Source organism: Ciconia boyciana, chromosome 1 (assembly GCF_034638445.1).
Source record: "Ciconia boyciana chromosome 1, ASM3463844v1, whole genome shotgun sequence".
Classification (NCBI taxonomy): Eukaryota; Metazoa; Chordata; class Aves; order Ciconiiformes; family Ciconiidae; genus Ciconia; species Ciconia boyciana.
Genome location: NC_132934.1, coordinates 146999904 through 147027679, shown reverse-complemented (window position 1 = coordinate 147027679; position 27776 = coordinate 146999904). Strand labels below are relative to the sequence as shown.

General features: G+C 37.4%; 1 protein-coding gene across 4 annotated transcripts in view; it reads right to left on the bottom strand.

Moving 5' to 3' along the window:
- Positions 1 to 4246: 4246 nt before the first annotated feature.
- The window catches only part of UBE3A (ubiquitin protein ligase E3A), a 55564-nt gene continuing 32034 nt past the window's right edge, over positions 4247 to 27776 (bottom strand). For all 4 annotated transcript variants that reach the window (XM_072849637.1, XM_072849638.1, XM_072849635.1 and 1 more), the window contains 8 exons: positions 22761 to 24016; positions 14841 to 14985; positions 10895 to 11100; positions 8557 to 8721; positions 8012 to 8167; positions 7844 to 7917; positions 6763 to 6906; positions 4247 to 6539 (listed from right to left, as the gene is read on the bottom strand). In XM_072849637.1, the coding sequence (XP_072705738.1) occupies positions 6419 to 6539; positions 6763 to 6906; positions 7844 to 7917; positions 8012 to 8167; positions 8557 to 8721; positions 10895 to 11100; positions 14841 to 14985; positions 22761 to 24016 (2267 nt within the window). In that variant the 3' untranslated portion in view covers positions 4247 to 6418. The remainder of the gene's footprint in view (positions 6540 to 6762; positions 6907 to 7843; positions 7918 to 8011; positions 8168 to 8556; positions 8722 to 10894; positions 11101 to 14840; positions 14986 to 22760; positions 24017 to 27776) is intronic.

Below are 27776 nucleotides of genomic sequence, written 5' to 3'. Positions count from 1 at the left end.
GTGTACAGCCGGGGCAGAAAGCAGAGCCTGGCAAGGGCAGAGCCCAAAGGCTGCAGCCCTACTCCAAAGCAGCCAGGCAGGAATGTTGTTAGAAAGCATATCCCCTTGGGGATTTTAGTTTGGGAATACGAGACCCTCCCCAGAGAGACTGGTGGAAAAAAAAAAACTGGCCCAAGAGCAACCCTTAGATGCTCACAAAGAAGTCTGTGTTGTGTTTTGAAAAGAAAGTATCAGTGTTGGTGAGGCCAAGATGTCACCTGCTTTATTTTAGGTGACTTGCTACAAAGTTCGTGTGCAGATGACAATTAAAAAATTTTTTTTAAAAAAAAACAGTGCACATAGCATGAGGGAGATTGTTCTTTCAAAAACATGCTTTCGTCTAGGAAACATTCCAGTGCTGAGTTTCCCATTTTTTATTAAAATAAATTATATTAGGAAATAATAAAACCCCCTTAACTGTATCATATTAGCTTACCTCATCTTTACCCCTTGCTGCTCAAACACCGAGTGCTTGCAATGGGAAATAACTAAATCAAATGTAGCAGCACATAGCATACAGCAGCTCAAAACTTAGAACTAGTTCAACTAGTTGCCATTTTACAGACAGTTACTTGTGAGCGTCATTGCTTGCACTGCTGTACTATACAGATCTGAAAGCAAAAGGATGTAGTGGGAAGATAGATTGAAGGGATTTTCTCCATGCGTGAACCCACTGGCACAGCAGAAACGTACACCAGAGCTTTCGGTGACATTTTTAAGAAGACAGACTTCACGTCAGCTTTGTGCATCACAACAGTTCAGTCACAAATCTTCAAGCTACTGCAGTTTTTATCTTCACTCAACATTGCTCAGTACTAGTTGTCAACCAGGCCCATGTAAGCAGCAGCATCCCTGCACACGTAGTCCTGTACCGTTTAGTTGTGCTGTGTGTCCTTCCAAAGGCAGAAGTCCCATTCCAGCGATCACCTCTGACTTTCACAGTCAGCTCTGGCTTCATTTTTAGGTCTCAAAACTATGCGCAAACCTACCCAGGAAGATAATATAGCAGCTCCTAATGCCATTTTATTATTCTAAAATAGAAAAATGATTCCTGCCCTCTATTTATATCTCTGATGCCCTTGTCTCTTAGACATTTCCCGGCATAGAAATCCTGAAGCAAGATATATATTGAGCAACAGATACAAGCATACTAGGTAGACTTCAATTACTTATCAGGACCGCTCTCTGGCTGTATCCTGCAAATACTGCAGAACAGAACAAAACCACGCTCGCGTATTACAAAGCAACACACATCTGCAATTAAAACCACATTCCCACCATCCCTTATCTTCCCAAGATCCTTAACCCTCCTTTCAGTTAAAAAATAAATTACCAAAACACACCTCCACTTCCTTCATCCTTCCTAGTCTCTTTCTCAAAATCTGTTTCCCAAATGCTTCTTTTCCCACCGTTACTTTTCCTGCCAACCCAGCCCCTCCTCTCCCATCTCACCCTTTCACTTGCTCCCCCCACCAGCCAACACGAGCGACTTCTCCAGCCAAGCCCAGCTCCCGCTCAGGACCCATCCCGTAAACCAGCCACTGCAAAAGAGGGACCGATGTTTCATACAGTAGGTTTCAAAGAAATGGGAATTTTCATCCAAGTGAAAGAAAGACTACATTTTTCTGAGGGGGGAAGGGGGAGGGGCGGGGAGAAAAGGAAAAAGGAATTGGTTGTGACTTTTGAAGGTCCCAAGCCCTTTCCTACTTGCAATCTTCCCTCTTTCCATCCAAGGAGAATGTGGGATCCCAAACCAACACCTACCATACCCCACTTTCCACTCTTGGAAGAGCAAAGCTTGCAGGAGGCACAATCCATGGATACATCAAGGAAAAAGCTGCTTTTTCTGCTCACCATGGATTCTGTCACAGCAGCTTTCAACAGGCTGGGCAGTCCCTGGTCCACCTGGTCTGCAGTTGCGGTGAACAAGCTGTGCCATTTCAGGCTTGGCCACGATGCCACTTACCAGAAACTCAACCAAAGATGCACTGGAAACTTCTGGGACAACGGGAGGAGGGAGATTCCCACGTTCAGTGACAAGGCGGTACATCAGGACGAAAAGTCAGTGGCAGGAAAGCCCTCCGACTGCAGGCCAGCCCCTCACTTGGTGATTTAATGGCAGCAAAGCTATGAAGACAGACACCTTACAGCTGTGCAGCATACAGCCAAAGTCACCTAGCAAATAACTTTTAAAATTAGAGAAATCCAGCAGCCAGACACCCTTTTCAATTTTGTTAATGAAAAAGTAATAAAAATCAACAGCTGAAGACATCTTTAGGTGGAGCACTGGAAGAAAACACATGCCATTATTTAATGTTTTTTTCCAAATGAATTCATCTGGATAAGTGACCTGTCTAAAGGCAAATGCCAGCATCAACTCTATTTCCAAAGCAGTGTCCCTTTTACGGTATGGTATAAAATTGAATTTCTTAATAAAATTCATTTCAAGTCCATTATCAATTTGGTGACAACTTCAATCACTTCAGTAATTCTGAAAGCTTAAAGCTGTGCACAAGCACAAATGGGAACTGTAGGTAACTTATCGCAAACCCTTGTGATTCCGAGACTAACCATAATAAACTAAGTTCATCAAGAAAGACTTGATTTTGCATAGCTAAACTTGGAAGAAGTTCCTGCTCCACCTTGCATGCTGAAACGCTGGAGTTTGTCTGCACAGTAAGTAAGGCACAGCTCAAACATTCAGCCCAACTGAAGCATCTTCTTCCTGAAAATTCTTGAGACAACCAGGAAATTTTAATCCCCTGGTGAGATTAAATATTTACCTGGAGGTAATCTGGTACAACAGTGCCAGGGAAGCACTTGAAAGCTGATGCTGTGGAGGTTGTCCTCCTGCTGAACATCAGCAGCGTGGAAACCCGTGTCCCACTCCCTGCTCCATGGAGCAGAAACCCAGGCAAGCATCTGGGTAGCCCACATGATGGGCTACCTGGAGGCTCAGCCCATCAGGTGTATCACACCTGCGTGGTATGACACACTGTACGAAGCTCCTGCTTCAGCAGTGAAGACCACTGTAGGATGAAAGGTATGGATTGACTAATGTAACACCGAGCTGCTTGGAGCCCTGGGCTCATTGCCAGCTCATTCCAGCATTAGCTTTCCTCAAAGCACAGGGCTGGAGAGGGTCTCCTTGGCTGTCACAGCCCCTGCTGCCTGCCGAACAGAAGATAAGCCCAGTCAGAAGTTCACAAAACACTATTCCTTAGTCAACTGAACTGTGCTCACTCCTGATGGCTGTTCCCCAAATCTTTTTGGCAACAAACAAGAGCTTTCATCTTTTAAAAGGTAATGCTCCGTTCATGCAGAGCCATGTGCTAACACACCTTTAGAAATAAACAAAACTATTCCTTCACTCCTAATGGAATCTGAAAAAAATCTGTATTTGTTCAGTACTTACAATGATCCTTTTCAGTGTATCTTGCATTACTATCATTTTTGAGGCATAAGATGCTACAAAATACAGATAAAAGCCCCATGTCCCCTTCGTGCCAAGGTTGGAAGCATCTTGGCAGTCTATTAGGGTGCAGAAGGAAAGGCTCAAAGAGGCATTTGTCACTTGTCAAACGAGACAATACTGAGATGCCCAAAATATTTCCTCATTAATGTATTAAGGACACCCTGAGGGGAAAGCACCACCATCCTGGCATCAGACTGCTACCTTGGAAAAGGAGTCTTCTGGCTCACTCGAGAGAGGTATTTGAGTGACACAAACACACCCAAGTTTCCAGGGTAAGTTTTGTAGACCTAAAATTCACTAAACACTGCTGAAAGACATTTTGTGTGTGCTTGGAGCCCAGAAAAAAGAACTTAAATGGCATTTTCCCCACTTTGACAAACCTTTCAAGCAACAGAAGGCTGACTGGAACTTCTGTAGGGCAGGAGAGCAGCCTGCAGCTACAAGACTTCACGACTTATTTATCTTAAACCTTCTCAGCTGCTGCTGCTGGACAATTAGGACATTTATAACACTACTAAGGAGGTAAGTTTTCAATACAGAGGCATTTTGGGGGAGGCAGTATATATTTAAATAGGAAAATCTGTCAAATATAAAGTACTTGTATCTTACCTGAAAATGATTCCTTGAAAACCAACTTATGCTTTTAAAGGCCAATACAATTATGTATTATTTTAATCTTAATGCTAAAGGAAGACAGAAAAAGCATATTTACAACATCAACACTTCAGTGAGAGAAAACTTTGTATTGCTACCCAATTACGTGGCCTGCCCAGCATTTGGACCTATACACAAAAACCCAACATGAATCCTACACACTTGTCAGCTGGGCGTAACGACCATCCATAGCTACATCAGAATAAACCAAGTTATAGGTACATAGCTTAACAGGATTAGACTATTGACGTAGTACATACCACATGGCAGTATCATGATGTGGTTCATACTTGTAACAAAACACCTGAAGGCACTCGGCAAATCTTATTCTCACCACCTACAGTAAAAGATGCCCCAAGCCTGAAGGAATCGGCAAGCACCGCCGCCCTACTGAGAGGTAGGGTATCTTGTGTTTTCCTCTTCAAGGACATGCAATGGAGGTGAACATTCAAGAAGGCGTGCCCTAAGTGCCACCTCGACAGCACAGACCAGAAGACAGCCAGCACCTCTCCCTCCCCAGCAAGTTTCAGTCCCTGCATCCAGGCCATCTTGCATCAGCTTGGATTTGAGAGGGGAACATCGCTGGAGGCCACATAACTACAGTTCACTTCTAGAGAGTTTTACGTACCTGTAACCCTCAAATTATGCTGTACTACAACATTTTCTAATCAAATAATTTAATATCCAATTTATCAAAGTAAGGAAGTAACTTATTTTCTTTTTCACTGAACCGTGGTGAAAAAAGGTCACTGCTTTATTCAGCATCATAGTTACATAACAGTTGTCTGTTTCTATTACTAGAAAGGATTTATTAAAATAGTCCTGAAAGACATCTTTTCTTTCTCCAATGATTCAAAACTATGCCTTTTAATGCCAATTCCACAGAGTCACGGGTTTGATTGGTAGTAGTCAGTTATAGCAATTGTCAAGGCACAAGCTCAGCTCTGCACATCCGCTGCAGCTTGTATTATAAGAGAGAGATGACAGTTACATCTTCACTTAAAAATGCATAATCCCTTTATCATATATTGCAACAGGAGAAATTAACATTAAACACAGACTACGAAAGGTAAAGGATTTATTTCTGATATGATTTGTAGAGTTAAATTAAAAACCTACTGAATACTTTATGTAGTAGATGAACATAACCTTAGTACTTACTTTCTAACAGTTTATTTAATGGTTGGAAGTGTACAACATGAAGTAGGCCTTACGTTTAATATTGTTCAATTTTGCTATTGTTAGATGAGATTAAAATACAGTAGCCATCCCTTTAGAATATGTTGCAACACTGATCATGTGCCTTGATAAGTAGGAACGATTCATTAAATAAATGGTGATGACATAACATGTAGGGAAGACTTTGGATTGTCTATTTAAAATGTCAACATAATAGGCAATTAAGAATAAAACTTCATTTTAAGTGCACTTCCACATGCTTTTTTTATAATATAGCAAAAACTTCCTATCTTTTTTCCAAACACTTCACTCCCTACTCTAAAGCTGTTCAGTTGAAAATGCACTTTCCCCAGTAAACTTCTTTTTAAAAAACCTAAAATTTCTACCCTTTCATATGCAAAGAATGTTTCCTAATTAAAAACACAATTTATTACAAGACATGTGAAGACAACATATAGTGAAATGAATTTTAATTATTGTGCTGTGACTAAAGTAAAGTTCTCAAGGCTGCAATTTAACATTCCAAGTTCTCCCTTCCATCTTTATTGATTCTTAAGATTTTGCACAGAAACTCTTTGGGGGCTAGAACAGCAGTAATTGCATCACACTGTTTTCCAAGACTTCAAGTTTCAAAAGCAAACTCTTCAAAAAGTACAGTTCTTGATTTGATTAGATACAGGGACAAAAATATAGCACATACTTGAAGGTTACATGGTCTACAAATGATGGCAATATTTTCCTTGGGAGAGTACAGTTTGTTTTCTTGTAAATACTCAAAAAGGCTCAACTTCAAGCAGTAATAAACACAAGCAAAAGTGATTTAACCCTTAAAATAAATATTCAGGAAAACCTCTCTGTACATACAAGTGAAAGAATATGTAACACTTTCACGCTAAAAGAAAAAATAAAGATTTTGTTCATATAAGCAGCTGAAATCTGCTGTTCCAGCCCAATGTCCCCAGTAAAGAAGGGAGGCACAAACACAGGTGACTACTGTAGCTCACTATCTTACGGCCTTTTTGGACAGGGACATCATCACCATTATTTTTTTAATCCCTTTTCTTATATTTATTACAGCATGCCAAATCCTTTGGCATATGTGATGGCCTTCAATAATCTTTCTTTAAGCTTTTCTTTGCTTGAGTACTCCGGAAGCAAAAGTACATTAAAGCATGTGTGAGATGTAGGTAACCTGTGGGGAAAACGAAAAAGAAGAATTCAGATTTGGGAACATGCAGTACATGCAAAGAAATACACTGCTATTTCACAAATCCAAAATAACAAATTTAAAGAGAATCTACTTTGCTGAAAGATTCAACTTTCAGATTTAATTAAGTTAATAAATTAAAAGCATAGAACTTGCTTCCATTTATAAACAGACAAGCAAAATGTAGATTTTTTTTTTTTTTTTTTACCTCTCTGTATCTGGGCCATTTTTGGCTATGATCATCTTTAACTTTCCAAGTCCTCCCACTGGGGCTCTGTCTGTGCCTGTTGTAAACTGTAAGAATAGTCTTTTCTGTTCATCTGTAAATGAATGGACTATTTCCCAGAATTCCCTATCAAGGAAGAAATCAAAAAGTAAACAAACTGAAAACTTTCTTTGGTATAAATGAGACTTTCAAAAGTCATTGAACTTTGAAGGTTTAGTAATACTAATCAATCTTAGCACCAGTTCACATGTTGCATTCATAAAAACAAAACTAACAGTAACATTTACCAATCGCTGAGAATCAGAAGTAAAACAAAATCAGAAAAAACACTGCAGTTTAACTGTTTTTAAATGTTAATTTGACTGATAAGTGATCTGCAGATATTCTTCCTTTATTTTATTATTCCTATTTCCTATGGAATTATACTGGTTCCACTACACTGTCCATTTCTACCACCTTCTTAAACACCACAGTAAACAAATGCAGCTGCTGTCAAAAGGTTTTCTACTCTAGCAGGAACTAGTTTAGTTGGCAAAGTCTAGAGGACCGAAGATGGACACTTCTCTGACCCTTGTCTTCAGAGTTCTCTAGTTAAAGGGGACAAGAAGGTAAAAACATTAAAAACATTTTTCCTCTTAAAAACATTGAATTTACTTGATTTCTAATTAGAGAAGAAAGTTCTACACATGTGACCCATTCAAACAATTCAGTGTTTGTGAATTCTAGGGTTTGGTGGTGGTTTTTTTTTTTTTAACAACAGAGCAGTGGTAATTTACTGAAACAGCCCTGTTTATGCTGGGGATTATTTAACTATATGGTATAAGAGAAAGACAAAAACCTAGGGAAAAATCCCTTTTAAGTTTTACCAAAGTTCACTGGGAGCTAAAGACAGTGGTTATACTATTCTGCTCTTTTCTAATGACAGTGCTTGAGTAAAGTGAAATTATACATAAAATTCGCATCTCCAGTACTACAAAAATACTAAATCTTATGATATTAAATTCATTATGAAGAAACAGGCATGTAAAGTACTTTTAGCCTTTCAGAAATCAGGAAAAATTACCTAATAATAAGAGAGTCTCTTGTATAGCCACCATCATATTCTGTAGTTTCTTCTAGTGCTTGAAAATCTAAATTCTGTAAGAAGATGACATTTTTAAAAATGACCACTAATTATATACTTAGGATCAAAAAAGCTCCACTTCTACTGGTGTAAATTCAGGATTCTTACCCTACTTCCACAAATAAGTAATTCAATTTCCTCCGGTCTAAATAAATATTTCAAAGGAGATTCATTGGTCACCATGTGGAATCCTCTTCGAAAGGCCTTGAACTGCTTTTCTACTGATTTATTGAGTATATAGTCAGCATACAGATTGACAAATTCCTGTAAGGAAACAATTCCCCAAAAAACCTCAGTACTTCGACACATGCCACTTGAAGTATCTCCCAACAACGTAAGACCCTGAAATACATTTAATTCTATAATTCTACATAGATCATCTGGGCTCAGATTCTACTCAGCAATAATAAAGAGCAAGTCTCAAATATTTCTCAAACAGGTCAAACACCACACCCAGAAGCGATGTATGCATGTATTGATGCTTTCTTTAAAAGAGAAGCCTTTTCTGCTTACAACTACACTGTGCTAGGGCAATTTTAAAAGGGTTTTAAACTTAAATTATAAGTGAGACCAAACCTTTATAGAGTCCTATATATTTCTGCACAGAGTATCTAAAAATTACAGATTACGTTAAAAAAATTATTTGAGTGTACCTTTCTATTTTCATTCGTAATAGGAATTTTATCACCGTTTTCCTTTAAATCATGCATCATTGGATTGCCAAAGAGATCCGTATGAGATATTTGAAACGTTATCATCATATCATCTTCCACACTTCCTTCATACTCTAGTAGGTCTCTCAAACTCTGGTAAAGAACCTAACAGAATAAGAAATACATGTCTGTCATAAATAAGTTTCAATAGATTTCACTGAGTAATACCAGAAGACATGAAATCATCTGCCTCAAAAAGGGTTGTTACATTCTATGACACAAGTCACCTAAGATCTCCCATAACAGTCCAAACAAAGGTATATTAAGCTCAGTGTTTGTAAAAACAACAAATAGCAGACATTAAGGAAAGACAAAAAAGAAACATGGCAATGAGTGGTAACTCCCTTAGAAGAGCCTACCAGTGCCCAGGAATCTTCCCAAATGCAATGGTCAGATCTGTAGCTTAAGAGCCACTGATTACCTCTTCTTCTTTTAACTCTTTTGAAACTGTATTTACTTTTGGCATCCAGAACATGTTACACTAGTAAGTTGAACATATATTGTTAAAATCAAAGAAAATGCTTTTGTATCAGATAAAAGCCTGCTGCCTGAATTTTATCTGCTACATAGTGATTTAAAACCCAAACAAAGAAGTAACCTTGCAGCAACACAGATGAGGCAGTCATTGAAGTAAGAAAACATTTATGCACAAAAAACCCCCAAACCCCACAAGTTCGGTCAGAATTTGGCAAGTGGAATCTGAAATTACCTGTAAGAGTTTGCTCTATGCAAAGGAGCAACCAGCCTTCTTCCCTGCTATGCCTTAGGAAAAGCCCAAGACTCTCTTGGAAACCAAAGGCTATGCAGAAAATGAACAATTCTTTGGCTGAGACAGAGGTGTAGGACTCAAGAATGAAAAGTGAAGGTAAAAGCGACAACTGAGTGCAATTTTTTTTTTTATAGTGAAGTAAAAGTAATCAGTTTTCCCTCAATGTTTTAATTATTGAAAGTTTATATGTAAGCCTCATCCTCTCACTATCTGTATCCTTTTGATTGTTCCACAGCACCTTTAAAAATATCTTGCATTGAAAATGACTGGACTTGGAACCATTGGTGGTGGGGGCTGGTGAACATCCTACCCTCCATGCTCTATAGCATTAGAAAAAGCATTGGGAGGCTTGACTACTCCGAATTTCATTTTTGGTTTGAGAAGCTCTGAAGTAAGTGTTTAAGTCATATTACAATACAAAGAGTTTAAAAATAATTGTTTTAGTAGAGGAGAAACCTTTTAAAAAAGGAGAAACATAAGGGTAGGGGAGAAAAAACTAAGAAATGCCCTGCCTTGTTCCACAGAAATAAATTCACTTTTTCTGTCATAAAAAATTGTGAGTATGTAATAAAAAATACAGGAAACTGGGAGCACTGTGTATTTCTCAACATTATTTTACAGAGAAATTGGTCAAAGCTGGCATGCTGTTGTATGTAGCCATCCAAAGCAGACTGGATAACCTATTTTTTTGATTACACATACCTCATTTTCTGATTATACAAAAATAAAAGGCAAGTTCTTTTTACACAGTATCATTTTACTCATCTTTTTTGAATAGCTGAAGATTTTGCATAACTGCTTATGAAAAGGTAAATGCCCCACCACTTGAAATAAAGCATACTAATAACTCATACTAGTTAGCATGAGGGAAAGCTACTAGTGATCTTTGATCGAAGATGGAGCAGGGGGAAGATATTCTCCATACACGCGTCTATGCTCTATCTACTAGAGCACGCGCACGGCTTAGTGTTTTTGTGTAGCCACTGGCTGGGGAGGGGTGAGGGAAGATGGACACTGATCACTGCTCCCAAACTGTAGGGATATTCATGAACTGCCTCATCTGCCTTTTGCTTTAGACAAAAACCAATATAAGCATCACACCTTTGCATGTCTACTGTTACTTTCACATTTTTTTGTAGAAACCTACTTCTACAAATAGATATAAACAGCCTAATTTTAGAAGTCTCTTTGGGAAGATACTATTAATAACAGTTTATGCTTAATAGTGCTTACTGATATTAAGCAATTTAGGCAGTATGTAAAAAAATAGAACACAGCTTTATTGATACCCAGCCCTATTTGTTGACTTGACAATTCTGCTGCTTCCAAACCAGATGTAGTAAGAGGTTTTATTGCTTATGAATTTATTTTAACAGATACAGACTCTTCACACAAGTCACTAGTAACTTCCTTTCCACTTCTGACAGTGATCTTGTGTTTAATTTAAATCTAGATTAAGTTATTGCATGGAAAATGCATTAATAAACTCAAAGAACATAATGAACTTACAGGATGAGAGTCTGCCAGATCACGGAAAGTTCCTTTTTTGCCCATTAGCTTCCTGTAGACAACCATGGGAAAATGTACATCCAGTATACAGTTATTGTAAATAGCCAGACCCAGTACTATGCCAATCAGTGTAAACTGACCCTCAGTTTCAAAAGAGGACGGATTAAACCAAAACAGTTTTGTAGACTCATCATATGTGAACATCCCTGTAAAAAAATGATGTTGAACAATTATGGTTACATTTCAATAAAAATGACATGTAAAACATACCATTATAAACCCATTTGCATTAGAATGCCTCTAAAACATGTTTAACTTAACATTATACTGAATTTAATGGCAAAGAGAAGCTACTTACCTTAGGGTAATTGGAGCTGCTCAAAACACTGTTACATTACCACTAAAAGCATGCAGGAGACCTGCGATACAACATCCTGCAATGCCCACTGAAGCTGTACATACACAACCTTTCATCCCCTTCCATTACTGAGGAAGCAGCAGCACATTGTCAACATAGATTGTAACTGTGATAAATACAACAGTGCAAGAAAAGAACACAATCAAAAGCCAGGTGGATGAAATAACCCTGAAGAACTCCAATTACTATAACGCGATAGCCTTTCCTCAAAGGCTTTTCCAGGCCAGTTCCAGCAAAGGATCAGGACTAGATGCAGCCCTATTCCTGAATTGGAAGCTATGATGATGGAGCAGGGATTAACCATCACATATGAACTTAGAGTTAGATGCCCAACAGACTTTGTTTTGTTTGAAGGTACTCAACAAGGTCCGCTAAGTTGCTGCAGCTATCACACATCCCAGTTTGAGGGGAAAATGTAACATGGGACTGTCATTTCACAGGAGGGGTTGCAATTTTAACAGCTTGTAACTGTTGAAAGGGAGAGGTTTTGCTTTGTTCCCCTATTCCTTCCCTCTGATTCAGCTCACTATTTCAGGCGACCAATTTCCTGCCAAGTTCACAAGCTGACTACCTTTACAGAAGGCTTCAACAAACAAGTGAACTGGCACATGCCAGGAGCTGGAGGGAGCAGATAGAACTGTACAGACAAGAGAAGGGCAAAGAGTTCCTTACCCTTTTCGTTCTAGCAAGCCACTACATTAGCTCTTGTTTATGAAACCAGAGTTTATGTACAGGCTATAAACTATTTAAATGAGTCCCATGGTAAAATCCATTGCTTATCTGACTAGATAGTGAAGCAAGATAAATGCAAAACCCATAGACTTAAGGGGAGGGAGAGAGACCACCCTGGACAAATACAGTCCCAGTGACCTGTTGCTTGTACGGCTAAGTCTCATGATTTCCAGGCAGAACTTAAGGAATAGCACCCAGGCTCCTCCCTCCCCACACACCAGAAGTTAGATGCATATGGTCAAGAACATGAACTACATTTGCCACAAGGATTTACCTTGTCAGCTCGTAAAAGATATGCTTATTTACAGCCTATGGAGATGTACAAATTCATTACAAAGCCACATGAACAGAGCCGCAAAATGACTCCTAAGACTGAAAATAAGATGCCACCTTCAGCCAAGAGATAAAGCCTGAATTCTCATTCAATGTAATAAAATGAACTGCAAACTCATTCAAAGACTCTGGCTATTCCCCAAAACTGAAGATTAGTACCTCACTGAGATAAATACGACAGGGTCAGCTATTAGGGGAGCACACAGACTAACACATCAGGTAAGGCAACTGGAAATCAGAAATGGATGAGCAACACAAGCATATATAGGAGAAACATTAAACAGAAGCCTGCATTCCATTTTCTGAATTGACTGAAGTAACTTCTGGATTACTGGTGCAATAAAAGCAATGACTTGTACTTTCTGGAAGATGACGGAAGAGTTAAACAGTCAAAACAAACAACTCCAGCAAATGTCTAATAATGAAGGACTAACAGTTTACCCAGATCCACATCTGGAAACACTTTAATGCAAAATACAATATTTTATTCACTGACCAAAATTAAGACTATAGTACATAAAAATAATAAAAAACCACCAGAAGAAGCTGGAAGCTGCAATAAAGGGAAAACAATTGTATAGCGTTGCTAGGAATATTATATGAAGTTATTCCTTCTTCCCTTTTACCATGGTGACTGTTGGTCATAAATCTAATAATTTGTCTGAGGTATTGCCTCCTTTGAGTAAAACTTTAAGGTAGTTTAATATGAAAACACTTGAAATGTAAATGGCAAAGAAACTATTACAACAATAAACATCACTCCACACATACCTATCAGAGGACAGACATTTTAAATTCCATTTAAAGGATTTCCTTCATTTTCTCTGGTAAATAAAGTATTTACAAATCAACAGAAGTGACAGTTGGTACATATGGTGTGTAAACTGTTATACTTCAGTGCATATTACTAGGTGCAAAAGAAAAGATGACTGTGAAAGCAAGCTACATTTTCTGCTTTTACACATTTACACCAGAAGCCAATAAATGCCTTTTTTTTTTTCCAAAGTTGATACGAATACAAAAAGTGTACATATTTTTTTGTATTTTGAATACAGAAGTAAGATTTAAAATGCATGCATATCTAATCTATTACCCATCTTTACATACAGGGAGCCTATATACACTGGCTGGATCTTGTCTGAATCAGACTCCAATTACTAAACAGGAGTACTTCAATATAGGCACCCCACACAACTCTTTGGATAAACTCAGGTCAAAAATGTACTTTGCATTGTAAATACAACTTTGTCAGTCAAAGTACTAAGACTTCCTTATTTTGCCATACTCTAATTTATTCCAAGTAACCTTGCTAATTCAGATTCCAAATGTCTCCAAGTTAATAGCAGTTTTCAGAGTGAGTAAGACTTGTCTATGGATCTGTATCACTTGTTACAAGAACTGGCTTGTGTACAGGGAAGGGCAACTGCCAAGGTTCAGATTCTGTTACTGATTCTGGGGACTTCCTCTTTAACCTGGTCAAAATGAATTTCTGTGTTTCTTCATCAATTTTCTAAGCTACAAAACCAAGAACAACAGCTTTCTTTTTTAAAAGAGTTCAATGAACCCAAATTAACTAAGAGCCATAGGCTGTTGAGCTTCTTTAATAGAAGCCATTACAGGAACTACAATATGACATCATATTTCACATAAACTATGAAATTAGTGTAGGAACCTGGTAGGTCTCATTTCTATTCTAACACAAAGTATTCATACCATTTTAAAACATTTTAATCTTTTCAGAGCAGCAGACAAGCTGCATATTAAAAGCACCACATCCTTGCATGTATAAAAACAGACGCATAAGAGACTGGTGCAGGGAGCAAGGGAAAAAACAGTAAGATGGAAATGTGACTGTTAAAACACAAATATAAAACTTTGGCTCCGATATATCAAATTACTCTTGATTCTTAACTAACTACAATCAAATTTGACATTACTGCCACACTTTGGATCTGTACCTCTTTTAGATTAAATCATCAGAAGAACTGAGACTATCAGACTTTTTAAGCTGGAGGGAGGGGAGGAAATAACTCAAAAACTCACCATAGTCCTACTCTGGTTTTATTGCAGAAGCTCTTCCTCTTTGGTTTGATTACTAATTCTAGAAGCTAATCACAAAGCAAAGCGAGGAGAAAGGTGAGAGAACAAATAAAGGAACCCTGCAAAGAAACCCTATACTACTGATCTATATCTAAACAAGCAATGGTAGCTTTCACTAACTATACAGTTATTCCTTTCATCATTCCTCCTTAGGAGGATGACTGATGATGAAATACTGAGCCTCAATGGGTCAAGTACTCTCATGATCACCAAGCAACCTGGAGGGCTTCAGAGAGAAGCAGCAGCAGATGTAGAAAGGCACTGCATAAACGTAGAACAGGTTGGAAGGGACCTTGAAGGGTCATCTGGTCCAACCTTTCATGGGGAAAATCTGATAAATTAGTAAATTATTAGAACACATACCAATATCTGGATTGAAGATTTCTTCCACAACCAGCTGAAAAAATTCTTTGGAAACACCTCCTTCATCTACGCCTTGCTCTCCTTCAAATTCAACATACAATTGCTTCTTCAAGTCTGCAGGATTTTCCATGGCAATCATCTCTAGCTATTGAGTGAACAGATAGAAGTATTTCATTAGTAAATCTGTTTACTAGAAGAGTTAATTAAGTATCAAATAATGAAATCAAATACCCTCCAAACTTAAGAAGAAAGCAAGTATAAATCACAACAAGTGATAAATCACAACAAGTAAAATATCAGAAACCAATAGCAATGCTAAATCACTCGAAGCATGTATTAGAATTTGGGGATTAACACAGCAAGAAACTTACCACAGATCCGATCTGTTAGCCAATTACGTCTGTTAGCCTCCTCCATTTCTATTCTTTCAAGCACTTATTTAAAATAAGTTAGCATCGTGTTGCACAAAATTCACAGAAAACAGTATGAAAACAATATGTATTACTGAGATAATTAAATTAATCTGACAATGAAAAGAAACTGCCATCTGATCTATGTGTTTGACAACACATGGCTTTGTGAAGGGATTACACATGTTTTCAGAACCTTCATGTGATAATTTATGGTAGAAGACAGTAGACAAGCCTTTGACTAGTAGTTGCATCTCACAAACAAAGAGCTGGGGGGGGGAAAAAAACCCCAGAAATAAAGAGACACTGATATTACAGTCCTTTCCTAATGAAGAAGTCTCAGAAATCTCTTGCTCTTATTTCTTCAGTGCCTTTAAACAGATGTACTGCATTGCTTCCACAAAAGTGAAAATTTAGTTAAGGTCAAATAGAAGTTGTGATGTTTCATAGGAAAGGGTTTCATGTCTATATAAAGACCATTACAGGTCTTTCACTTTCTTCCAACAAAAATCTTTCAGTAAATCAAAAGTTATGCAACAATATTTTGCAGCTGATAAAAAATATGCTGCTTAAAAAGCATAAACATATTGGTTAAACCTGTGCAGCATGATTATGTTAAACATACCTACGTGGCAAAGAAAACAACAGCAGTAAAGTAAGGCACAGATGGACCTGTACATTCCTCTGCCAAGACCGTATTACTGGCGAGATTTGCCTCTAATCTGGGCTAGCGCAAACTGTATCTACCAGCAGGTGTCCTTAACATGCCGAACCATTTATTTCACTACCCTACCTTATCCACACACTCATGCCAACACATCGTTTACATCCCAGAATTTTACTACAGAAGTGTAAAGGAAAACAGGAACAGAACAGAGGATAAAGGCAGCAATAATGACACCATCAACTCATAAAATGACACCGCCAGTAAGATACATTTTCTCCCAATAACCACCGGGTCAGCCAGCCATGCTGTAAGCAGCACAGCAGGGGAAGACGGGTGACAGAGCTAAGGTGGTTAGCATAATGGATTTGAAGACTTTGAAGCTCCTCATGCAAAAGGAGTATGTGGGGAAAGAATTGCACTAACTGGTATTGAAAACTAGTATCAGGAAGAGAAAGAGTGTAACTCCATAGCATATAAAGCTCAGTTAAAAAAAATTGAGGTAAGCCATGAAGACCCCAAGAATGAGAACAAGTGAATTCAGATTAGCAGGTTAAGATGTATGTTAAATTACAAGATTATGCAGAAAACTTGGTTATGTACTACCTAAAGCAGTCTGTCCATTTGGTATTCTATTTCATATAATTTGCAATGAACTATTTTTGCCCTTAAGGAGACCAAATAACATTTATTCTTTGTAACTCACTGTATTTTAGCAACAATACTACTGCAGCAAAAACATGCTGCAGTTCCACCCCCATTGGTATTCTCATCACATGCTTCCCATAACAGTGCAGTTTTGCATCTTGCCTTTCATGTAAATCTTATAATTATGCATCTTACAGATGTGTAAAAAAAATTTTGTTCCTGAATAGGAGGACAATGAAGCTTAAGCCATGTTCCAAATACAACTGAGATTTTTTAAAAACAGAGAAGTAGCATTTATTTTAAGACCATAAGTACAGGTGATATATTCAAGCTTGACAGACTGAAGTTCCCCTATTTGAATCCCTTCCACTTACAACTAGCACTAATAATACTTTGTTGTTTTTTTTTTTTCTCCCCAGTCATGGCTTTATTTGTAATATTTACCACCAGCAATTTACTATTTTGCAAGTTTTATGAATTTTGATGAGTTCTGAGAAAGCAAGTATTGCCTCTGCACTTCTTTTGGGACAGCAACCCTTTGTCATAGTGTAAAGGCCCTCTCGTGTCATAGAAATACACTAATATTAAGGAGAGTCCTCATATTTATACATATAAAGCAATTTAAAAAACTATTTCAAAATTATTTTTTGGCTGAGAACTACACTGCAATAAGTGATGTAAAAGAAAAGCAGTATTAAAAAAAGGGGAAGGAAACACTCTTAGTTGAGCAATACTGGCTGGGCAGATTGGAACGCTGCACTGATGTCTGTGAGGGAGTCAGATAAAGGATTACCAAAAAGCCAGTATTTTGAGTCAAAGCCTAGTGTTCCCTGAAGTAGCTTCTACAACCAGGACAATGTTGCTAAGCTGCTTAGCTGAAGGTTGTGAATTTGTCTGCTCTTTTGAACATTCATGTCTCTCAACACTGATGCTTCACAAGAAAACTGGAACTCAGTGGAAAACACAGCATTGGTCACAATAGTAGAGAGGCACTGCATTTTAGCAGAACTGCAGCAATGTTTCTATAGCAAGGAAGTATGGACTTCAGTTTAAAGTTCTTTTTTTTTTGTTTTTAAAATAATCAGAGCTACCTCAATTGTGTCAACACAGATGCTGCTAGATAAACCCAATCTATGTGTGTGTGAACTCCCAAAGTTTTAGAAGCTAATGTTTTCTGTCATGATCATTTGACTGGCCAAACAGATGAAGTCATCATTACATTTTCCAGGGACTTCCCAGAAAGCATGTGTGTAGCATGTCTGAAGCGGTAGCATCAAAAATTGATTATCTATGAACTGAAAAGCTGAAAGCTGAGACATGACATTATAAAGAATATCTGTATTTTGTTGGCGGAAACATGATACTGTGCCACAGCATAAGACATTGTATGATCTACTTTGCTTACAGAACACTGTGCTTTCCTGAGAGACAGGAATATTCCACTGGATGACAGAAATATGACACCATTTAAAAGCTTAACGTTAACACCAGAGTTTGGTTACCTTCTTAATATTGGTACTAATTGAAATAATCTCTATTCAGTTAAAAATGATCAAAAAACCCCTCGAGTTCTAGCAATGTAACATATAAGTTCTCTTTAAGGCAGTGGCAGGAATACTTTCCATGCTAGAAGGCAAAAATGACATGAACACAACTAATCAAAGTTTGAAAGTACCAGTGACCCATCGTGACATAAGTTGGTCACTACATTTTCTGCAAAACTGCATGTGAAGTAATACTTAATTGACTAAGAAGCATTCTCTGAAGCTGTACTGTATGGTTCATGCATACATCAGCACAGCCAGACATATTCTGCACACAACCAAGGCACACCAGTGCTGAGATTTTCCATTGAACACATATAAACATCGACTTAGTCTAAGAGAACCTCAAAGCTCCTGGAGTACTTTGTTGCTAATACACTATGAGAGTATCTGCCTACTGGCTTCAGTTGCTACATGAGAGTTTTTGCTCATAAATATATTTAGCAGTAATTTACAAGCAGGAGTGGCTTGCTGCCTGCCAGCTGTCTACATTCAATGTGAAATTTGTCAAAGTGAGTTTCTAATTTGAAGGCAAGTACCAGCCAGACTCTGCTGAAGGAATCTGCTGCATTTTCACTTGTAGAACTCATGTGTCATAACTCACACCCTTTAAGTTACTGCTACCTGAGAATAAATCCACACACAATCTGTGCAAAAAAAAAGTAAAACTCAGAGGAAGGGGATGAAAGAAATAGTTGTTGGGGAACGAAAAGGCAGAAAAGGGGATTTAAGGATAAACTTCCTTTCATTACTACCACATTCAGGTAACATGACTCAGCAGGAGTACAGTTAATATCTCAAAAGAAACCTGTTAGACACAAAAAGGCATGTTAACTGCTTTCAAGAACTGCAAACTCAGCTACCAACTCCCAAATGTAAGGGTTCCTTAATAAAAGTGAGGACTAGCGCTTTACTATTTGCAACCCCACCCCGCCAGTGACTTTTCAGACATTTCTTACATACAAATAAGTATATAATACAAAGAAAGCATGTTTCATTAAGTCCATTTCAATAAAAAAAAGTTTCTGATGCAAGTTTCATACATGCAAAGAAATCAAATAATGAATGTGTAAATAAATTTTTTGCTTAGATATATTTCTTCCAGTGTGCGCTACAATTCTCTTAATAAGTGGCTTTAAACAAGTTATTGCTTCAAAGGTACTTAAAAGGTATTGCTTCCAATTCCCAGTAGAAGAAAAAAAAATCCTACAGTAATTAAAAAAAAAATCACTTACCAGTGTTCATATTGGTTTTAATGAAGTCCAAAAAGTGAGAAGATGTACATAATGAATTCTAAAAGTTTAAATATTAAATATTGATAAGAGAAAAACAGCCTGGTGATGACTTAATTAGCTCAACTAATTAACAGAGAAAGACCTGTACTTAGTCCATTTTCAAAAAGAAATTATGAAGGTTGATCGATATATTTGCTTGAAAGATATCCAGCATCAATAAGGAAAATATGCATAAGACCATCTTGACCTAATTTTAATCAATATTTCTGAAAATGCTTTTATCATGAAATTATCAGAGTTATTCCATATATAGTCAAAAAAGCCTGCAGTGGTTGTTCTGTAAACACACAGGTCTAGTAACATGAGTATATAACTACTTACAATTCAAACAAGTCTAACAGTATTCAAACCCCAGAAGCAAGAAGTGCAATGCAAGGGTAAAGATACTGGAAATTGTAATTACTTACCTGTAATTTAAGCATGTTTGGAAACATTTTGTCAATGAACAGATCTAAGGATACACTTTTACTACTGAAGACTATTATCTTGGCAAGATCTTTCTGATAGTTTTCAGTGAGACCCTTCCAAAGTTCAATACTGCCCCCAAAACTGCAACCATCACTGAAGCAAACTCATACAACATAGCTTTCACTTAGGTTTGATGCTGTCAGTGCAACTACAGAACCACATGATACTCATCTTGACCTGCAGTTCCAAGTTTGACTACAATCAGAGACAGAGGAAGTCATTTTAAGGATTAGGACATAAGACTGAAGATCTTCATCCAGACCAATTAGAGGCCAATTAGGAAGTGGAAACAAATTGTGAAATTTAAGGGGGGGTGGGATCACTTCTCAACCTGTTACAGGAAGTACCTGTGTAACAACAGCATGCAATTCTTAAACAGATCAGACACCCACTGAAGAAAGTGCAAGATGACAGTGTGGAACAGTATTTTCTTTATGATAGTTTTCCAGCTAACAGCAGACCTGCAGCTTAGAGACTTCTTGGGGTTTGTGTGTGGGTCACATCAAAATACCTGTAATGCCCATTAGCTTTTGATGGATCTTTCTTTCATAAAGAGCTACAAGTTCTGGGCAATGACATCCATAATTTTAAGGTACATGGTGTGGAAAAAATATGTCCTTTTGCTTATGTTAAGCCTACTTCCTGATAATAAGAATGGGTGCTACCAGTTGAGAAAACCAGTATTTCCCATTCAACTTCTCCATGCCATCTTTTATGTGCTCTCAGTCATCTTTTTCACCATTAAGAGGACTTTAAAATCTCTCTGACCTCTCCACATGTATTCCTATTGCATCCTTTTTGATATTAAAATGAGAAGAAACAAATGAAAAGAAACATAGGCACACCGCAATAAACAGAGACATTGCATGGTTTCATTGGCTTCTTTCTTAACTTCTAACATTTCCTCAGGAACATTTAACATCTCTTCCTTGAACACTGCTACTTCATATCATCAGTTAAAACATATCAATAATTAAAAGGCGACTTCGTACCCACTACATATATTTATCAACACAATTTTCTCTAAGTCCACATCATCTCACAACAGCTATTTTGTTGAGTCTGTTTGAAACAGCACATATAGCTCCCTTCCTCCAGCTAGGATGGAGAGTCTTCATTCATCTCCAGTTTACTGAACATAATCTATTTTCCACTTTCAAGAAATGCCTGAGCTGCACTTGCTCTCGTTGACTAACACTACAGTTCAGCTCAGACTGCTTGAATTTAGAACAATTTTATCTTTTTCCTTTATTTTCTGTCCCAGAATAAACAGTTTAAAATTCTTACTCTCCTTGGGGCTTTGACAGAGTCAGATCACCATAATTTAGCACATTCTGACAGCTTAAATTAACAGCCATAAGAGGATCCACGGCAACTGCCCAGGCATGTACTTGTAGACTGCTAGGCTGTGCAAGGGCTGCTGCAAGTGCATCACAATTTAAATTAGTATGTTTGAGCTTAATCTAAGATTGAGCTTAATCTAGATTTAAACTACCTAAATTTCCAACAGACCAAAAGCGTGCACAGCGATGACTACTGTGGCCCCATTGTGATAAAGTAGCTGCACCAACTTGATGTTGCCCATGAGCTTTCTAAGTAACACTAAACATTTTTTTGTCCTCGAAGATTTCAACCTCCTTCCACAACAAGCAACATGTGGAAGAATGCCTTTTCTCATACTTACAGATCTTCCTGCCCATCATCAGTATGAGAAGGAAGGTCTGCTTCCTCTCTGCTGGAACTGACATTAAAGCGAACATCTCCTTAAAACTACCTCTTAGCCTCTTTTAGCCCATCCTCTCCTAAAGAGATTGTACCGTCCCTCCCTTTTTTCTAGTATTTGTGTATCCCAGAACTGAACAGAGCTTTGGAAATGGAAATAAACTCCATTACAATAATGTGACAAAACATAACTGGATAGAACTGGTAGGCAGTGAAATTACAAAGAGTATTCTTAAATTAGAAAACTGGTACACAGTAGGGTTTAAACTTAGAACAGCATATTTCTCATTTGCCTCATATAATAATTGGGTTTAAAGACAGAAGCCATCTCTGCATTGCAATTTTATTTTTCCTATTGGTACTGGAGTGCTTTAGTAACAGAACACAGAAAAATGAGCTTCTGAAAAGTAACAGCTTTAAGCAAAAAATACAGGGAGGAACAGTCCTAAAATTAAAGGACATATTTATGAAAAAAGTTTATTGTGCAATATTCTTTATAGTTTGTATCCTGTATAATTACCATCTTCCAAAAATGTGTTAACAAATGGCTTTAAGTTTTACTTTAAGAAGTCAACATATTCAGAAACAAGCTACTCTCACAGTCCTCAGGTACTAACAGGTCTTACTTCTCCTCTCTCAGTCGTATTGGTATTTGCACCAAATTGCAACAACGTTGAGAGAAGTGAGAAGTTCTATTTATTATGCAGTCACTCCACACACTTTGTATCTAGAAGTTCAGAAGTCCACAAGAAGAATACACAACTGAAAGGCTTGAATTACAACTTCCATTTGAAAAACCCTACTATCAGAAGATGATCCAAGACAGTCCAGAGAACAAAGAAAAAGTACTGAAACAGAAGTTGGTCACTCTCACCATTAAGAATTGTAACAGCACAGAATCTGTTAATGGGGAATAAGAACTATTTGACACTTTAAAAATCTAAGTCTACAGTCACTGAGTAGAAGCAGTTCTGCCAAACATACAAATCTTCAGCAGGACGCTTATAATTCAAACTTAATAGGGTAAAGTTATTTGAAGTTTCTTCTAGAGGAAATCTAGTACATAAAACACTGCACTCACACGCAGTCCTTTTCAGTTAGTCAAAGCCCATGTAGCCTGCACTAGTCAGAACCAACAAACCTAAGTTCCACGTTGCTGCATGACTTACCCGGACGAGCGCATCATCTATGATGTGATCACGTCTCACTTTAAGTCGCAAATATGGGTTGAGCTGCTGTCCTTGAACTAAGCTGTAGAGCACAGTTATGCGTCTTTCACTGTACATCCGGATTCTATTGTCATAATACAAACCCAGGTTCTTGGTAACAGCATTCAATATGAAGGGACAGGTCATAAAAGAGAATTTATTTTCTGTTTCTACTTTGAAGAAAGTGTAGTCTTTGTCCATTTCTAGAACATCATTCAGTGGTTCATTAATAAATTCTTCAAAAGGGATAAGTGGTTTTCTGCAATCTATAGTTTTAACACCAAGTTCAGTTTCCAGTGGGTCCACTCGAGGACCTTTTTTATTTCTTCTTTCCTCACCCAACAACTCTTGAAGAGTTAGTTCACTTGATTCTGGGATGGGTTCTTCATCTTCCTCTTCATTATGATCTGTATCCACATCCCCTCCTACTACATTTGCATAGTAAACCATTTTCAAGCACTTTGAAGCAGCAACAACAGCATCATCATCATTCACTAGGTTACGACTATTGAACTCATTGCTTATGACTTTGTAAGTAATAAGCTGCTGAAATGTTTCCATCATTCTCCGAATTTGGTCTGCTCTGTACTTAGACCACAATCTGACCAGTTTTGCTTGAGCTGCAAGGGGTAGTTTGCTCATTGCTTTGCAAAACAATGGTAGAGCCATTTCCAGATATTCTGGGCTATGAAGATTGCCATTCTCCATAACGATAATAAACAAATTCAGATAGTTAGGATCCCGAGAGTACACATTATGGTAAGTCAAGTCACATTCCACATTAGGTGACAGGTACACAAGTGCATTTAAAAAGGCAGTTTCTATTTTTTCATTAGAAAGTAATCTATCATAGACCCGTCTGACTGCTTCAATATCTACAGACACTTCATCTGGGCCTAGTTTTTGGAGGTTATTATCTCCTTGTGTGTTATCACCTATTCTTGACGACGATGATGACGATGCGCCTGAATCTTCTTCCATAGCAGCAGCCGAACAGGCAGCTTTTTCCTTTTCATCTTCATCTTTGTCTTCATCCTTTCCTTGAAGAGACTTGAGCTCCTCCTTGGTGTGCTGCTTGGCTTTTCGGAAACTCTGTACCAATGCTTCAGCACTAGAAAATACTCTCCCAATCACTCGGATTAAAGGGGAATAATCCTCTTTCTCTCGACATAGTTCAAGAATTTCATATATCTTGTCTTCTGTTAGAAAAGTCACATCTATAAAAAGATAAAATATTAATTTTATTAAGATAAAAATTAAAAAGATAAAATCCTTCTAACTTGCTCTACTCAAGAAATCTGTATCATATAATCATTAACACTGGAAAAAACAGTGTCAGTGCTAGATAAATTCAAGACAGATACTTTATAATTTCATTAGCGTGAAGAAACATGATTTAATTCACTATGATTTTGTGAAATATTTTATTCATGATGTCGATCAGAGAACATGCTCAATGGTAAAACTGTTTTGCAGCCAATTAAGTACGTTTGATAGTTAACAGTATTGTATCGTCTAAACAAGAGCAACTAAATAGATCGGTAAGATGTTTAAACAGTATTGTATCGTCTAAACAAGAGCAACTAAATAGATCAGTAAGATGTTTAAACGACTGAATAAGACTGTGTGACAATACAGTCTTCTGGTAAATCTGCACAGTTAATGTGTAAGTCATTAAACTATACACAAACTGAACTGTATCAACCTCTTTTTTCAAACATAGCACATGCATACAGACTTCACACTCTTTCTCCCTTAAAAACAGATCTTGAAGAAAAGATTCAATAATTTGTTTTGTTGTATATTAATGGTAATATAAAATTCCTTATTTTTTTTTAATGCTTTCTGCAACTGTTTTTATACTGAACTGATACCTGAAAATCATCCCAAAAACCCACAATACATGCTCAGAAATTTATGCTGCCTTCTAAATTACACACACAGTTGGGCACGTGGGTTATTTCTTTGTACATTAGGCCTCACTGAGATAAACAACTTGAGTATACTCAAGTTGCTTGAGTATACTCAAGCACTCAACTCAACATGCTATTCAGATGAACAAGCTGGTTTACACACATCATCTGCATGGGCTCCAAATACCTGCCTGTTCTCCCTTCCCCCCCAAGCCCCTGATATGAAATAAGTTATTTGGTGGTCCATTTGTTATTTGAAGTCTTCCTTTTCTTTAGAAAAGAGAAGGAGGAAACATTATTTATAGCTTAGTATGCTACTTCTCAAACAGAACCCACAGGTGCTTTCACATCAGGTGATGATTTCGAGTAGGATTACCACATGATCAGACCCTGAAAAGATGTTCTAGTTTAAGCAGATTCTTCTAAACCGACACGTAATTTAGAACTAAACCTGAATCTGTTTAATAGCATCTCTAGAGATCTAAAAATCACACATCACAGCACTGTATTCACCAACCATGCTAGAAAAACTACCTCTGCAGAAAGAAGGAAGCATATCATTTTAATAAAGACAGTTATATGTCAAAGTACTTTGAAATGTGATTGCCTACACTAACATTAATTCCAAGCACTCATTAGATTAAAAATACAAACTAAATGATGCAAAGACAGACAACCTACTGATTTTTGTAGAGCCCCAAGCCATTCTTAGAGCACATGTAACACAGGACAGATTAAGCTTATGTCATGCTACCAAGATTGACTTCCAACCAATCTGAAGACAGTAAAAAAGCTTCAAAACTAAAATGTCCTGTTAAAAAGAACAGCATTGAAAATATTATGCAAGGATTCAAGCTTAGAGCAACAGTGCATATTCAAGAAGCAAACTTGCCTACAATAAATTTAACTGCTGATACAGATGCTGTTCCATGCCACAGCTCCTCAAAATGAGGACCATAGCCTCAAGTTCACTGACTCTGGATTGCAGACATTATTCATAGCATAAAAATTATTAGCAAAGTTGACAATTTAACAATATAACGCATTTCAGATTTCCATACTTACAACAGGAATTCCCCAGTCATTCTTTTACAGTTTAGTATTTAAGGAACAAACCATGTGCCATTTCCAGTTAAAATATTTAGTATTACCATCAACAGTTTCATAACAGTTTTAAGTCATACCCTGTGACCATCCTCTAATTGAGTTACCATAAGGATCAGCCCCATTTTTACTTTACAGCAGTGAGAACAGCTGGAGAAAAACAAACATAAGTGAAGCTTTTTTCTAACTCAAGTCAACTTTAGCTGACTTGTGTCTGAGTATCTGAGCTTTTACATGCCTTCTCCTCTCCCCCTTTCTATTGCAACTAAGTGATTCAGCAAACTAAACATATCTCCTCTCAGACTTTGTTCTCAGCAATATGCCATGACAAATCTGTACATGAAGTCAAGCTTTAACAGTGGTCCTTGACTGTGAAAAAGACTGCGTGTGATCTATATATTGCCAACACCACACTCCCTAATTAGAAAATGTATTAATTATCTTTTCATTATCCCTTACGGAAAATCTGTTATGATTGTGTGCTCACCGCCTGTCCACTGACCTTCTCTGTTCCCCATTTTATGTTCTGGTAATCAAAGTTGAAAATAGCTTCCCAGGTAATTATAACACTGATTTTGAAATGGCGCGCTCTATATATGACTGCATTTGTAACCCATGCTTTTTACATATTTGCAATTTCTCTCCTTCCTTCCTCTTTTTGGACTGCTATCTAAGATATTACTGAGATGCTGACAATCATCTCCAGATACATTTTTCCCCAAAGGTAATAGTCTTAAGGCTTAGCACTACAGAAAAGTAATTCAAATAATTCTTTCTGAAGGGCATTTCCTTCAATTTATTTAGAACTTTCAATCCTATGTCAAGCATAAAAGCAAGCTGCATATCCTTTTCCTTGGCTTTCTTAAACTTAACTGCAGTTTTCCCAGTAACTGTTGCTGCAGATGGACCTTAAAAAATTTCAGAGCACTAGATTCCTTAGACATCCAATTCCAAAGGTAACTAAGAGTCTCAGATGGACTTTAAGAATGCATTAATGCCCTCTGTCCATACAGCTACAAAAACAGGTCAATACTTGTGATGCTGCAACAGATGAAGTCGGAAGACAGAAGAGTCATTGATTTAGACAACAGACTGTCTTGAGATAGGTTGAAAGGACTCTTAGATATCTATCTTGGGTAGAGAAGATGGTAGGGTCAGGGAGAATGAAGAAAATCCTGTATGTGCACACCTCCATTATAAATACACAAAACTAAGACAAATCACAAAACAGACCTAATGGGTCTCTTGCCTGTCTAACACCACACTGGCTTCCCTCCTCTCCCCTCCCTACGGTTTGCCCCTCTGCTTACTCAGATCATACATAATTTGGGGACAAGTTTATCGTTGCATCAGCTAAAGAACAAACTGATGTAGGTACTGACTGGAGCATCTTAGGTCCCTTATAACAGTGCTATGTTTTATTGCTGATTCTGTAGGCCTTTTTAATTCTTCACTGTAAATAGTTTCACCTTCTTTAGCCAAAATGAATGAATCTGAACTTCTGTGTTTATACCACTTACTGCAACGATACTTAAAAAAGGTCTGCTCAAAGGTTAATGGCTTTAATTTCATTTAGCTTGTGATTTCTGTTTGCACCACAGGTTTTGACGACAACTAAAATTATTCTTGCAGTATGTATTTACTATTCTAGAGAGTCTGAAAAGCTAAATAGAAGTCAGAAAAGACATACAGAACAGTATTTCATTTAAACTTGTTTTAGCTTGGTAGATGTATTGCCTATCATCCACTGTATCATTTTTTGTTCATCTGTTAAGTTTCTTAACACAGAAACTGTAATTAGTTGAAGTATAACTCATTAACTACAGAAAAGTTATGAAACTAGCAAAACTAAAACAGTCATACAACAACACTTAAAAAACCCTCTCCGTATTTGCAAGACCAGTAATCTCAGAAGGCAACAAATGCATATGGATTTTAACAGAGATGTGGTAAAGATCCA